The 16,571-nt window shown below is 42.0% G+C and overlaps 1 protein-coding gene across 6 annotated transcripts in view; it reads right to left on the reverse strand.

The window, feature by feature from the left end:
• Nucleotides 1–14,667, reverse strand: part of caskin1 (CASK interacting protein 1) — a 127,058-nt gene extending 112,391 nt beyond the window's left edge. For all 6 annotated transcript variants that reach the window (XM_063471222.1, XM_063471219.1, XM_063471217.1 and 3 more), the window contains exon 1: nucleotides 13,913–14,667. In XM_063471222.1, coding sequence (XP_063327292.1) covers nucleotides 13,913–14,006 — 94 coding nt within the window. In that variant the 5' untranslated portion in view covers nucleotides 14,007–14,667. The remainder of the gene's footprint in view (nucleotides 1–13,912) is intronic.
• Nucleotides 14,668–16,571: the final 1,904 nt, after the last annotated feature.

Consider the following 16,571-nt stretch of genomic DNA (forward strand, 5'->3'; position numbering starts at 1 on the left):
AACCCCTGGGCCACGGACCGGTACCGGTCCATGAGTCGTTTGGTACCAGGCGAGAGTTGAGGTTTGGGTGTGAAATTTATGGTTTTCAAGGTCTTTATCGTTAACTCAGTTTCTCTGGGTCTTTTCCCGTGTTGTAGTTGTGTCTTATTTTGAAAGAAATATTTACACATTACCATAGCAACCAGAGAGCATTAAGGGGCAGAGAGGAGGATGTTACTCTCAATGTTGGACGCTGCTTAACACAATTACAGAGTGAATTTGCGTTTATTATTATATTTACAAAATACCACAGTTTTTGTCTTGGTCGTATCATTTTATTTTGTTGTATTTATCCGCGACACCTTAAAAGCCAGTCCGTGAAAATATTGTCTGACATTAAACCAGTCCGTGGTGCAAAAAAGGTCGGGGACCGCTGATATAGAGTGTTAGTCCTTGTTCTGCTCTGCTTGTATGAGTTTAGTGTAGCAATATAAATCAGGTTTCTAATGTAAGAGTGGCCATTCACCTCATCGCGATCTACAGCCAAGTTCATCTGGGTGGAGTTTGATCCATCCAACCATGTGACAAGATTGTCTCTGACACCACAGCCAGCAGACCCTAAGTAAATATAACCAATTCAATGACAGTCTATCAAATTGATCAGTGAGTTTTTTAAATTAAGCTAAAAAGATTAGCTAAGTAAGCAGGATTCTTCCTCTACAGTACCATGAACAGTACCATGTATGCTACATGTGGTATTCTCAATCCAGCATCTGATATCACATGACTATCATAACTTAAAATTGAAAACAGTTACAACATAAACGTTGGACGGCAAGGAGCAGCTGTTGCTTTAGTGGAATCTTCCAGAATCTCTTCTTTTCCTGTTGTCGGCCCAGGCCGACCAGATCCTGGCCCAGTTTGACGTGACGAATCACCCTCACAGGCTCCTTGACAGCAACACACTGCCAGCCAGACTGATTCATTGGGCAGGATTTGGGGGATGGAGAGAGGTCAGGGGAACAGTAAGAAGGAAACAGAAAGAGATGTAGAAGGCAAAAAAAAAAAAAATACAGACAGATAGTGTAAGACACAGAGCCTCCAGGTTTTATTAGAAACATTAATACATGCAAACAAAACCAGACCAAAATATGTGTCACTTTGTCTGCAGGCAGAATTCAGCACAAGAATGAAGAATGTAGACTTAGAGCTACAAATAATAAAGAGAATTATTTTATTGTTGGAAAGCCCAGAAAGTTGATTCTGCTCATCTAAAATATAAAAACATATACCCATGTAGGACACAGACATGGGTCTAGATTTATAAAATTAAAACTTTCACATTTGAATTGACATTGAAATTTAACTAGAAGTCTGCAATCATGCTAGCAGGTGACGCTAGCCCTAGGCGTGGCCTATAAATACTATACTATAGGTATTGTGTGCATCAGCGGTCCCAGGCCTAGGACCGGTACCGGTCTGTGAGTCATTTGGTACCGGGCCACGAGCTGAGGCTCGGGGGTTTTTATCGTTTTTTAGCATTATTTTTTTTAATCGTTTTTATTGTTAACTCGGTCTAGGTCTTTTCCCGTGTGTTATGAATGTTTATTTTGGTAATGGTGCTGGTTTTATTTTGTTTTATTTATCCGCAGCACCTAAAGGCCGGTCCGTGAAATACTGTCGGCGCAAAAAAGGTTGGGGACCGCTGGTGTACATCATTTGGTTAAGCATGATAGAATGCTAAAGATGATTGAAAGAGTTATTAGCCTTTTGAAGCACCTGGCTAGGTAGTGATGCTTTGAGCTTAATATTGTTATCACCGTGCTAATAAGCACTCAGTTTTACCATTTAGTATTGTTGTATTTAAGACTTTTGAATGTAATTTATGAAGGAGAAGAGGTGTTACTAATGAGATTAATTAATGTACTATTCTATTTAGGTACAGAACCTTAATCTGATGGACTGTTTTGGGAATTCATCCCATGGGCGCAATGAGTATCGGTATATAAATGCAGACAGGGCCTTTAATAATACGTACACAATTTAGTTTTTAGTACGCCTGATCCCAGATCTGCTTAGATGGCCTCTTTCACACACATGTGGTACGGATTTTCATTACTAATGGAAGACAGAAAGATGAAGACTGGATTGCAGGTATGTGGAAAATTAAATAGCTGCAGTGGAAAAAATTATTCCAGGAACTTGATGAGATTGGAAAACGTAGCGCAAGAATAAACACTGTGTATGAGTGATTTGTGGATCAGCCCACTTTTGTGTCTGTGTGTGTGTGTGTGTGTGTGTGTGTGTGTGCACTCGGGTGCAACGATCACATGATGGTTCACTTTAAAGAGACAGGTCTGTGACACTCTTGTGACACGACTTTCCATCCTCTCTCTCTCTCTCGTCATTTTTCATCTTCTTTTCCCATCCTAATCCCTATTTTTTCCTCCCAGTTCATATCACTCCAGTTTTCACATCTGCTTGGAGGATTGAATTCAGGTGATGTGAAAGTCCCAAGTTCGCTGATCATCTCTAACCGTCTATGCACATATTTTGGAAAAGTTCAAGCTTCCTGGAAAATGAACCTGACCCAGATATCTGACTCCATATCAGTGGGAGAGGCTTCCTCACAGCCAAAGAGACTACACAAGGAGTAACTGAAATATTTATAAGTTAAGTGAAAGGACGGGGGGGGGACGTTTCATCGCCAGCTTCAGCATCAACTGTTTCCTAACACCGGACGCTCGTGCACCGGCTGAGATATAATTTCCTGTTTTTCAGCCTCATACTTTGAGTATTTCTTTGAATCTTTTGATAATATGATGTGCTGTAGATGGAAAATTAAAGGTTTTGTAGACAAATTATTTGCCCTTTTAATCAGAGCAATGTTATTCTTAAAATACTGAAGTATTGAACAGCCGTGCAGTCTTTCACAGAGCAGTGAAAGACTGCTCATTAGTTATATACCTGAAAGACTCAGTCTCTCCAGGATGCTCTTATAAGCCCATTCACGTTGCTAATTAACCTCATTAGTTATTTTAAAGCACTACACACCTTTTCAGTCTTTTGTCGCCCCGTCGCAACTTTTTTGAAACACGTCGCTCGCATCGATTCAAATCAGCACTCTACTCTTTGATATGTTAACTGTGTACTGTTCTCAACCAAATATAGGCTTTTAATGATTTTCAAATCATTACCATCTATCATTATTTACATTTTTTTTTAAACCGGGTTGTGCTGGAAGGTCAGGTACATTATGTGGAATCTTTTGCAGATGTGTGGGCAGCAGTCCAACACCAACCATCTGTTCAGTCGCTGCACATGTACGGCTATGTTTGGACACACATACACACGCACATCAACATCTGTCCCTGCTGGACAGGCCCTTCTGGTCTCTGATAGCTTTCCTTATGCACAAGGACACACACACATATACACACACATTAAGGAAGCGATGGAGCAGATATTTTGTTGCAGCAGATGCTGGCTTTCCAGCAAATAGTAGCATTAATGAATAGCTACCTTTCCATTTCCAGAGACCACGCAGTTCTTCTAAAGGCTAATCGTTTCACAAAATCATCTGCCACGTCAACAGTTTGGGGGAAACAAATTTCGAAATTTTAAACAAATATTGAGAAACTCAAAAGTGTTTTTCTGCAAAATCCTCCAAATATGTAAGAAATATTTCTTAAAAAGCTAATAATGCTGCTCTTTCACTAAAAATGTGAATATGCAAATATAGCTCCTTTCAAACTACATAAAACAAGATCGCTGACAGTGACTAAGTCCTTGTCACAAGTTTCATACTGAACCAGAATTGGCGTCCAGATTAATAACAATGTTCCAAATTCCCCATTTAAAAGTTAAATCATAGTGTGAACACAACCTTTTAGTGTCTAACTCAGCACACATATCAAGTTTAGAGCCCCTCATTTTACAAGAAACAGCCTGGCCTTTTATTTTTCCTATTTATATTTATGGAGCACTAGTAGCAGCCAAGTAAAACTGCAATATGAGAACAAAGCTGTTTCTTTGTTGCCTGGGACCCACAGCTCTACCTTCATTTTCTCAGGCCAGTTATACCTTCTTTACCAGATTCTCATCTAAAAGAAGCCAACGGACACATACGCTAAAAATCAGTGCATACGGCAAGTGGATGGAGAGATTAGTTTGCCTAAAATGAACTGCCACAAAATTGTCAGTTTCGGCCTTTATGCATCGAATGTATAAAATCTGTGTGAATAATTTGTAGATTAAAATATTGTAACTAAAGTTGTGTAAAGTATATTCATTTTTTTATTTTAGAAGGTGCTGGCAAAAGCAGCATTTTCGGTTTTAACTTGTGAAGCTAACATTAGCTTTACTGGCTAGCTACACCCGACTGTAGCTAGCTACAAAAAATGAGAAATTTTGTGTCTCTTGCCTTTGTCTGAAATTAAAAACCTACTGTGCCAATAATAACTGAGAACTTTAATGTTCATTTTGCCAGTTTTATCACCATAAACTAATAAGAAAACAGGCCAGGCATAACAAAAAGGGGTCAAACTGACCTCTGCCAAAAAAAGGCTAAGGGGAAAAAGCAGGCTACGCAGTGTCATGCAACCAGTTGACTCCACAAAATTTCTCACACATATCAAAGACCTAAGGGTGTGTCAGTAACCAACACATTTTCCCAACCCCTGAGCCTGCACCCACACTGTGTCACAGCCCTGTTCTTAGTGGCAGCTCGCATAGCAGGAGAGCATCAGTATTCATTCAGAAAGTCCCAAGGCGATGCTAACTAACTAACTGCATTCACTGCGGCTGTAGGGTGGAACATTTTTAGAAGGCTCTCATGTAGAGTACAGTCAAACCTTGTCCCGACTGTGTTAGTTTAACTTTAGGAGCAGGGTCTGAAAAAAAGCATCATTTCCTGCCTTTATTAACTGCTCAAACATCAGTCTGAAGCAGTAAGAACACTCTCGGTGTTATGAATTCAGGGTGTGAGTGGGAAAAAAAAGTCCTGCCAGGCGATGTAGAGGGACAGTCTCAGTCTATAGCAGCTGCTGAGAAAACACACACCTTTGCAAGTACAGCTACTTACTTACATAGCAAATCTCCAATGACATGGCTCAGCTTTCTCTTGTTTCTTCTGACTCTGAATCTTTTTTCCCCTCATGCCTTTGAAAATCAGCTCATGACTGCAGAGGATTTTTTTTCTATCGCATTATGCTGCATGTGTGTGACTCTGTAGTTAACTGTTGTCCCCTTTCTTCACAATTAAAGCTCACACACACACACACACACACACACACAGATGATGTAAATTCCAATAGAGACTGTACCTCTCTGTGTCAGTCGTATGACGGTGGGGGGAAGAAGTGTGTGTGTGTGTGTGTGTGTGTGTGTGTGTGTGTGCATAAGCCAGTTCAGTGGGTGGTTAATGCCAGTGTTGAATGAGTGAGAGTCCCACCCTGCTGCCCTTCTCATTTTGTGGGTGGCCGTTATATTTACTCAAGCCCTTATTCCCCTTCCTCTCTCATCCTGGTAAACAGTGCAGTAGAATAGAACAGAATAGATTTGCTATCACCTGATCATCTGCTCACACTTGATGTAACAAATGCCCCTTCTTTTTTTATTTCTCATCCACCTTTCCGGTTTAATTTTTGTTCTCTTCGCCCCAGCTGCCCTTCTGTTTCCCTTCCTTTCCTGTAAAACAGCTTGCTTCATTTCCTTTTCCTTATTTTTCTGTAGCGCCGTCCTTTTTGTCATTCGTTCAGTTTTCTTTCTCATCCTTTCATCTAATGTTTTTCCTTTCCTGTACTGTGCTAGTGTAACCCTTAGCTTTTCTTTCTTGTCCTTTCTCAAATTTGTCATTTCTTATTAATTAATTTATACTTCCTTTGACGTGTACTTCCTACTATTCTCTTCTTCTCTATTCATTCTCACCCTTTTCTTTCTTTTGTTTCTGTGTAATTTTTCATTTATTTTTCTTCTATTTTTCTCTTTCCTTTCACTTTTTTATAACATATATTCATTTAATTCCCTCTCCTTTAATTTTTTTTAATCTTTCCTTTCACATTGTTTCACTACTTCCTCCAAGTATTGTTTCTTTTCCTTTTTTCCTTCATTTCCTTTCTTTATCTTCCATTCCATTCCTCAACTTTGCACTTTATTTCTTTCTCTTCCTTCCTTCTCTTTCACTTTCTTCCCTTAGTGTATATTATTTTATTTCAGTCGTCTCCTCTTCTCTCTTCCTTTTTAATATGCTCTGTTTCACTTTCCTTTCCATTCCAGTTTTCTTCTTTCACTTCCTTTCCTATAATTTTTACTCCTTTCCTTTCCCTTCTCTTTCCTTACATCTGCTTCCTTCCATCCTCTCACCTCTGCTGTGCTCTCCACTTCTCCCTGAACCTGCCGCTGACCCATTAAACTGTGTGGATGTTATTTTTGGTGCATGTGTGTGTCTGTGTGAGAGGGAGAGAGAGAAGAGACAGAGGGACCCGATGTGAGCCGAGCAGTCTGCGATCAGAATAAACGGGAGGTGGAAAATGACAGCGTTCAGCTACCCCTGCGTTTCATCACCTCGTTCCCTTGTTCTCTTTTTCATCATTTTCAGTCTTTCATCACTCCCCCTCCATCTGTCCCACTCACACATCAAGAAGCATCTTCCCCTCCTCTTTCCTTTTCTCTTACTAACTCCTCTGCCTATCCCCCTTTTCCGCCAAGCAAAAAATATTCACCCACCTCTCCCCCCCATCTGCTCTGTAATTCAATCATGGAGGCAGTCAGCAGTAGCAGGAGAAGTGAGTGATGATGTTTTGGAAGAAAATGCAGGGAACAGCGCCGGCCAATCTTCCCCTCTCTCCGTATTATCATTTCTAATATGCTGTGCTTCAATTTTCAAGATCACTCTCAGGATCAATAATGCCGCCCGAGCATGTTTGCTTCTTCTCGCAAGTGTTGCTGCAGTAATATATTCCAAGTAAAGTCCTTTAGGTGCGCTTGATTGACGGGGAAATTTGAGTACATTATCCGCGCAGACTCGCCGAATATTTACGAAGTGGTGAAAACACATAGCCGCCCACATTTTAATAATATTTTCAGGGTGAAATAAGAGCAACACCCCCGACGCACACTTTCATTTTATGTCATTTACACCTTGTTGTTTTTAGCGTTTTTATCTACCTCAAAAAAGGGGGAGGGGGCTGTTATGCTCGTTTCTTTTATTCTTGGACTCTTAGCTTTGCATGACCGACAGTTCAAAATAATCCTTACGTATCTTTCTTTGAGCCTCTCAGTTCATCCACACAAGCTGTCTTAGCTTTCACCTTTAGCTTTCTTCTGATTGGCTGCCCTTCACAAGCAGAATATTTGAATGTCATGTTCAAATGCCTTTATTTTGTGAGGGGCAGCCAATCAGAAAATGCTGGGTAACAGGTAGAGAAGCTCCATGCTGACAGTGAATGAACTGAGGGGCTAGAGTCCTTGAATTGAAATACAATGCAGGAAACATATATTAGGTACCTCTCTCTATGCATATGCATAGAGAGTCGTATACTTGGAGGTGCAACAGCAGTTACGCCAAATTAAAAACATTTGGCATAAATTAAAAAAATCTGGTGTAACTGCCAAATTGCACTGTGAAGTGCAAACGCTAGCTTCTTCTTCACGTCACGTCGCTCCACTGAAGCATATGGATGCAGACAGAGCATCGTTAGCCAATCTGAGAGACTCCGGCTGACAGCGTGTGGAGCTTCCTCTCTGCTGCTCCTTTGTGAATGTGCACTGGTGTGGATGCAATCATCTGCTCTGCTCCTGCTAGCCCGCCTCGCACGTCAACACAGAAAAGATTGGTGGGGGAGGGCGTGAGGAAGAGAGGGGGAGAGAGAAAGAGAGAGAGAGAGAGAGAAACTGGTATCTAGAAAGGTCTGGGAGTGTTAGCATCTCTCATGGCTGCAAAGAAAGAAAGTGAAGGAGGAAGATAGCTGTGGAAGAACGCATCAGTCTGTTGGACATGGCGTCTTTATCATTTCGCTGAACACACACACACAGAGTAAACAACAATCAATAGAGATTACACCAACTGCCTTAACACACAAACACGGAAACAGCCCATTACCAAACACAGACCTCATGTCACACTCAAGGTCTGCTCCAATAACACACACACACACACACACACACACACACAGTGATATGACCCAGTCAAGTCCTATGTGCAGAAGGCAAGTTGAGTGACAGCAAACTGATGATACCTCTCCAGATGGTGCCAGATGTTGTAACTGTGTGTGTGTGTGTGTGTGTGTGTGTGTGTGTGTGTGTGTGTGTGTGTGTGTGTGTGTGTGTGTGTGTGTGTGTGTGTGTGTGTCTGAGATGGAGGTAAATACATGCAAACAAGTCTCCTGTAAGTTTTGTGCTGTGTGCTAAGATGACAAACAGGTCTGTGTGAACATCAGCCTCGCGTCAAACTGCCCTGCTGTCTGTCTGGGACACTCAGCTGCACTCTGTCATTACCGCCTTGCTGCTTCTGCCCTCTTTATTTGTTTTTTGTTTTTTTCCCTGAAATAAATAGGTCAGTATCAGTGCTCTGCAGACACTTTTGCAGGCACTCCCTTAAAACACACACAGCTTTTCAGGATCTGAGAAAAAAAATAATAAAGTGGCTTATTTTTGCTTTGCACGTCCACAAATGAAATTTCAAAGGGCATATTAAACAGTTTGTCTTGCACAAAGCAGTTCCTGTGGTATCAGCGGCTGCCAATTACACAAATAATTAAATTCAGCCTAATACTGGAAAGACAGCGCTTCACAGCAGACTGAAAGGATTTGAAAGAGGGAGGCGGAGCAGAGACGAGCCTTGAGTCTGCATTTAAACACCTTCAGTTGTGCTTGTGTCAAACCGCACGTAACACTGTAAGTTATAGAAGGTTAAACCACAAGCGAACCATGAAACACTCCACTCAGCCAGTGATGTGACAACATAGGCAAGCGATTTAAGACTTTATTTAGGAACATAAGATTACTGATCGATGGTCCAACATGTCTGCAACACACTCCACACAGTTGCTGCACTCCTGCAAACCACTTTGCAACCCACCTCAACCCCAGCTCCCCTGTTTCTCTAAGTGACTTGAATGTGATGTGAATTTCATACCTTTTGTGATGATATGATGACAAAAACATGTATATTTTGGATTTCAGTGTTACAGAAAGTCTGACTAAAGTATGCCAAATTAATCTAAAGCAAGACATATTAAGTGCACTGAATTAAAAATGAAGTAGAGTGAGCACACTTACTTTCACACAGTTGGTGTGACTCATCCGAGATGCTAGTTTTGTTATTTAAGTGTAGCTCACACAAAATAAATTTTTTATTTTAGGTCCTATGTTACTTTTCTGTGTCAGTGAGTATTTACATAAAACTAACTAATTACACTTTGCAGTACAGAATAGTTTTCATATAAATGTTTTCGCCTGTTTTGGATCGAATATTTATAGTTATATATTTTTACCAATTTTAAGACTGAAGGTAATCAACTGCCTTTATATTATGTTACATTACTCAGTTAATCCTGCTTTTTCCTTTAAAAATATGATTTTTTGTTGAGTGATTGAAATTTAAAGTGTTAATTTTGCAACAAAAAATCTGCTCCCAAATAAGATGCATGCATTTTGTATTTTTGTACTATAGGGCTTCCAGGTCCCAGAATCTCAATTTCAATTTCAACACAAGTTTATTCAATTTATTGAGTAAATCTTAAAACACAAAAAGGCTCTCCAAACACAATAAACAGTTAGAAAATAAAAGTTGGAATTACTAATTTAGTCTTTAGCAAAGCATTTTCCTTTAAATAAATAAATAATCAATAGCATAAATAGAACCGAAATAAACAGAAATACAGAAAGTGCACTTACACTATTATTTAACCATGTTCTCAGGAAGTCAAATACAGGATCACAAAATTTATTCAAAAATGTAAATGTAACGTTGCCAGGTTCCCCAATTACTCCTTCAGGGATCAGCCTATTGCACTAAAAATCTGTTTCACTGTATGCAGCATATAGACTGTGTAGATTAATAAACAAAGGTCACCCACTGTGTGTACTAACAAGCATTACGTACAGTCAGGCTGCTGCCTCTTTCACCTGCAGTATCTGCTTTAAATTGCTTTAGTCGCCATCTGTATGCACTGCAGTCCGGTGAGGATTGGCTCCAATTTGGAGCACATCTATGCATGCTGCAAGCGGCTGTCTGCTGCCTATGAAAAATTTGTTTGAGGCCTTACCTGTCCTCTGCATTTCATGTACTGAGCAGCAGTCAGAAAGCGGCTTCCAGCTGAAGAGCACTTAAGTGTAGCCTAAAGGTTGTTTTGTGCTCTTGTACATAATGTACTTCGCTGAGCTCCACATGCACAAACACACACTAATTTTGGGCACAACGTCTATGTGCTGGATCCTACCAGTTCTTTTATAGTCAAGAGGATGCCTGTCTTTTCTGCAGTAGACAGACTGTTTATAATCCAGGGGGTTTCCTGCTCTGCTGTAGACTTTTGTTTCAGCGCCTGCATCAATGCAGTGAACCCCACTAATTGCTACACACTGTTTTGAAGCCATATGCTTCGCTTAATCCTGCAGAGTGAGCACTGCCATCCGAGGCACAGAACCCTGCAACTTATAAAATCCAGAACTTAAACACACATAGGAGTTGGATGGGTGGGATGTTTGTCTCACTTCTACAACAGATCTAAAATGAATTACTCTGCCTTCCTCTACATTTTGTTTCCGTGACTTTATTTTAGGCAGATCGGGTCACCGCTGTTCCACTTTTATTACATCTTTAATGGTCCACCGACTACTTTGAAGTTCTGCTTGGCTTGTACTGGGCTGGGTTTAAGAACTGCCTTGATTCTTCATGGTATGGATTGAGCAAGTTTCTTGGAAACATTTCTCCGGGTTTCTGGTGCTTATTGATATGATAGCATCGCACAGGGCACCACTCTCATGATGCGATTCTCCCATGACACCACCACCCTGATCTGGTGAGTGCAGAGGTCACTTTAGTACAATGAGCTCATTGTCATCGTTGAGAAACTAGACTGATGACATGAGCTTTGTGATGTGGCACATTTTCCTGTTAAAGTGGCCGAGAACACTGTAGTCATGGAAAGATAAAAAGGAATGGACATGATTATGAACAGCACTGGCTAAAAATGATGCTCAATTGGCAGTAAGTGGCCCAAAGTGTGCCAAGACAATTTCCCCCACACTAAGAAACCATCAACAGCGTGAAAGGTTCTCATCCTTTACGCTGTTTATGTTAAAGTATATATTGCAGCAGAAATCAACACTCATGAGATCTTTTTATGCCCAGTTTTGTCCAGCTGCAGCTGTAGTTACCAGTTTTTAGCTGAATCAATTGGTTGCCAATGTGGGCTCCTGTTTCAAAGCTTTAACATGTTGTGCATTCAGAAATGCTCTTCTGCACGCCTCAAACACATCTGGTCATGCTTCTCTAAGCTATGTCACCAAATGAGGCCTTTTCTCCCAGAGAACCACTTCTCACTTAAACCTTTCTTCTTTCTGCATCCCTTTTTCTGTGTGCATAAAATCCCAACAGCTCACGAGTTTCTAAAAAGGTTAAATCAGCTCATCTGACACCAAGAGCCACGACACGTTCAAACTCCCCTAAATCGACTTTTGTTTCCCTTTTCTTGCTTTGAACTTCAGCAGGTCCTCTTGACCAACAAACAGAATATAAAAAGACAGACAAGAGCTTTCAGGTCTGAAAATGAAGGATAAGCATCTTAAACCTGCAATCTTTTTCATGCCCAATAGGGTCAACTGAACTGGTTCCCAGAAGAAATCCAGTTGTATTGAACTGAAAATGGTCCCACTTCTTATTTAATTTTAATCCCAGTAAACACCCTCTTGATGAGCTTCTGTTTTCAGTTGCTAGAATAACTTCTTCTTAAGTACAATATAATGGTCTTTTTGTAGTTTATGGTCTCATACAGGGTAAAATAGACGACAGAATGGGGTATGGGAAGTTACAACCTTATGAATAGAGCCAAATCACAACAACAGTCCCCTCAAACCACTCTGTATTGTAAGGTAAAGACCCCACAATATTAGAGAGAAAACCCCAACAATCAGACGACACCCTAAAAGCAAGCACGTGGTGACAGTGGGAAGGAAAAACTCCCCTTTAACAGGAAGAAACCTTTGACAAAACCAGGCTCAGGGAGGGGGCAACGATCTGCCACGTGAATGGAAGAAGTCAGGACAAAAGAGACACTATGAACAGAACATCGTGAATGAGAAAGGTGAATGAAGAAGAAAAACTCAGTGCATCGTGGGAAGCACCCAGTAGCCTAGACCTATTGCAGCATAACTAAGGGAGGATTCAGGGTCATCTAATCCAGCCCTAACTATAGGCTTTATCAAAAATGAAAGTTTTAAGCCTAATCTTAAAAATAGAGAGGGTGTTTGACTCCCGAGTCAAACCTGGAAGCTGATTCTACAGAAGAGGGGCCTGAAAGCTGAAGGCTCTCCCTCTCATTCTACTTTTCAGTATCTTGGGAACCACAAGTAAAGCCACAGTCTGAGAGTGAAGTAATCTAATAGGGGGATATGGTACTATGAGGTATTTAAGATAAGATGGGGACTGATTATTCATGACCATGCATGTGAGGATGTGGATTTTAAATATGACAAATGCATTTACTTTCTGTCATGTAATTGGCTGATTAGATATTATTTTAAGACGTAGTTCCAACTAATCTAGTGGCCCGTAAGCACAATATTTAGGAGTGGATGTGCAGCGTCTTCAAGAAGAGAATATTCAGCCGCTATGTTAGTCAACACCAGTCATTTTAAATACACAGAGGTCAAGAAGTAGAATAAAACTCTAGTGTTACTGAGTACATAAACAGACTGACAAGTGAATTTATAAAGTCATCACTTGCAACAGGGGCTCAAATGTGGATCATTATTTGTCATTAGCATTGCCTCTTCTTATTCAAATGAGGCCCACCTGCTGTTTGGAGCCTTTCCAGTGTAAGCACCAGTTCAGATGCTGCTGCGTACCTGCCCAAGCAGAACAATTATAGTAATTGGATAATAGGCTTCGTGTCAACTAGCTTTTATAAAAAATAATTACAAATGTTATAGCTGAATTACTTGTTATGCCTTTGTGCTTAAAATATCCAAAACCAATCTGCAGAAATTCTAACTCCTGCAGCTCGGCCTGTACGCTACCCCTCGCTGTCTGCTCATAACTGGACCAGCCAGTTATATATCAGTGGAAGTATCTGCAAGCCACCGCCAGCCTCTACAGAATGATCTATCTGCAGCTCTCTCTGGCTTCTCTCTGTATTGCCCACACATTAGAGTGGGCTGTGCAAGTGAAACATTGTTGGATGTTGTAGTGCTACACTGCCTGAAGGAGAAAAAAACAATTAGAGGAGCAGTCGTGAAGCGAGCCTTGCAGTATGCAGGATGAAAGAAGAACACTGGGAGTCGTGTATGTCTGTGGCGTGTCACACTGATTGTGATGTTGAAACCATAACAATCACATGGCCACCAGTATCATGTCACTGGAGAGCCAGTGTCACACACAGATCCAAAAACACACTCCACTCTCTCTCTCTCGCTGTGTTCCCTCCCTCTCTCTGTGCTGCAGTGTACAGAGACAGGGGTTTGAAGATGCGCTGTCACTCTCCAATCACACCACTAATCTTCTCTAATACACCCCAATGCATGCAAACCCCTGTCTCCCAGAAGACTCATACATGCAGCCTTCACACATCACCATCATCTCAGCGGTGAACAGCTTGTATGTGAGAGAAAGCTTTTGCCCATGGCTCGACACGGGCATCTATAGGGGAGGGTTTCAACAGAAATCCACAGCTGTGTTCTCATCTCTGCAGTGGGAGAGAACCGACTGTCTTACTTGCTTTCCCTGGCCGGGGCCTCTGCAGCAGCTTCTGCACGGTGAGCAGGTCCTCGGTCTTCACCGCCTGCAGCAGTTCCTGGTCCTTTCCCATCTTCCGCGCTCGGCCGCTCTATTCCAGCATCCTCCGATACAGAGGCGCCTCGCCACGCGGAGGGTACGTCTACACCCCGGCCACGAAAAGCCTCCTTCCTCCCACCCCCCCAGGTCCCTGGCTTGATGAGACCCCCCCTCCTCTCTCCCCTAGAGCTCCGGCATAGCACGGGTCCAGAGGGGCTGAAAGCGAGAGAGAGAGGGGGGGAGAGAAAGAGGGGAGGGGGGTGGGGATAGGCTGGGTGGGATGGAGGGATGCTCTCGGGTTCTCCCACGGCTACGTGCAGCGCTGCTGAATGGAGACGGGACCGGAGGCTAACGGGCCGTTCGAGATCCCAGCAGCCGCGCGGCGGCGTCGCGTGCGTCGTATTTTGAGTGGTGGGGGTTCCCGGAATCGCCTCACCGGCCGGAGGCTCCTCGGTCTCACCCCCGCTGCAGCTGCCCTCGATATTAAACGATTAACCGACGGTCACCGGGAGGAAGGAGTCAAACGGAGAAGCCTCGCAGGCTCAGACACACTGCGCGTAAATGGTTGTGCGTTTGAAGGCGGGTGCGCGCCTGTTCGTATCTGCCGAGGATGTGCCGCTCGTGTGCTTTGCGTCGTAAACGCAGCCCAGCGGTGACGCGGCTGCAGCCACAGCTCCGCGTGCGCTCGCGCTCTCTATTTGGTAATGATTTTCTCCGAGTGGGGTGGGTGGGTAGGGGTGTGCAGAGGTAGTGAAGGGGGCACGTGCACGTGCCCGCGCGCTCTACAGCTGGGCCAGCTCGCACTGCTAAATGGCTCGTGCTGAAAGTTGGGGGCGGACCAGGAGCGCGGTGCTCTCCCGCCTCCTTCTCGTCTCTCTCTCTCTCTCTCATCTCTCTCTCTGGCCCTGTTTCTGTGGCAGAGGCTGCAGAGATTTATTGAGTAAGACATAGAGAGAGTGGAGGTGTGCCACGCCTTTCTGCTTATTGGCTCGATGAAATCTTATCAGACTACACACCTGCATTCTAGCCTAAGAGTTAGGCTGAATTCAAAGATACACGACACAAACTATTTCAGATTTGTATTAAAACTCACACTCTATTTTAGATAGATGTTTAAGGCCTCCAGGCAAGGCAAGTATCAATAATAAACTTGGCATTGATATTGGATAAATACTACTAGGATCAGCACTCTGTTTTTATCCTCTAAGTTCATTTAACCCACTATATTGTGTTAAATTAAACATTTTTTGAGGAAATTAAAAGCCCCACCCATATAGCTCCATATACCAATGGCATTCCATCAGGGCAAGCAAGGCAAGCAGTGCTTACCTTGTCAAATCCACAAATAGACATAGCTGTCATAAAGCTCCTAGCTGATTACCTTTCTGCCATCTTGTGGCTGCAGTGAGTTATTGTTGCTGAAAGCTCCACTTGTTTTGTGCTCATAGGAAACTTAAGTTGTCTCCATTTTACACGCATGTCCATTTCCCGTTACCAGTGACTTGAGCTGATCAGCTGAGAAGCTAGCCACTTTTTTCTTGGTGGTTTGCACTCTGTGAATAAGCAACTGGTCTTTCATGGTAAACTGATGGGAGACCAGCTTGTGACGCAAGTTGCTGCTGTCTCTGCTTTCACTGCTCTGAGACGAGTTACAGTCTGCACTTTGTGTGTAAGCACAGCTAACATTAGCAGGCAAACAAGCTTCTGTGATTTATCATCATAATAGATAAGTTTCCTCTTGCTAACCACTATGTGTGGTTTAGAGAAGATGGAGTGGTAAAAAGTTATTAATAACTCATTTAGTACATTAGCAAGAAAAACTGTGATGATGATGGAATGATACATGGTCAGAGGGCAGCTCTGACCATGTATCATGACTAAAACAGGCAAGTCAAGCAGGTGCATGCTCAGCAGCACTTTCAGATTAGCATCTATGAGAATCTCTGAATGTAATATATTTAACCAGCTGTTTGGCCAACACTTCATTTTCACCTTTATTTTTTTTCCATTAATATTTTTAATCGTTGTGTAAACATCGATAGTTAACTATGTCACACACTGCTCAAAGTCTTTTAATTCAGATGTTTTTTTTAATGTTATTAATATAAATATACTTTTATAAAATCAAGATATAGGCGTGTGTTTTTGATCTTATGAACAACTATTTAAACTTAGAGGAAAATACGTACACATGCTTTCAGCTATAATACCAAGAGTAATATTAACCAAATGCTAAAATGCTAGAAATTTCTAATCAGCACCAAAACCACAAATGCAGCTGATGTTTGGCATTACTGCTCATTGGAGATCTCTTCTCATAATGATCTCATCAAAGACAAAACCCACAGTCCTTGTTCAGTGCAAAAATCTGGACAATAATCTGGTGCAACGTGGGGCTTCACTAGTCTGGGTTTGTCAAGTCACATGGGTATCTTACATAATTTCTTAAAACACACACACACAGTAAGAAGATATTGCTTAATTTAGTGAATTCAGTGGGCTGAGGCTAACCTTGGATGAACTTCCCGACATTTTTGTAGGAATGCCAACAAAAGGGGACCAACGTTTGGGACAAGTGGCAGAACAAGTGACCAATAAA

Source organism: Pelmatolapia mariae, linkage group LG4 (assembly GCF_036321145.2).
Source record: "Pelmatolapia mariae isolate MD_Pm_ZW linkage group LG4, Pm_UMD_F_2, whole genome shotgun sequence".
NCBI lineage: Eukaryota > Metazoa > Chordata > Actinopteri > Cichliformes > Cichlidae > Pelmatolapia > Pelmatolapia mariae.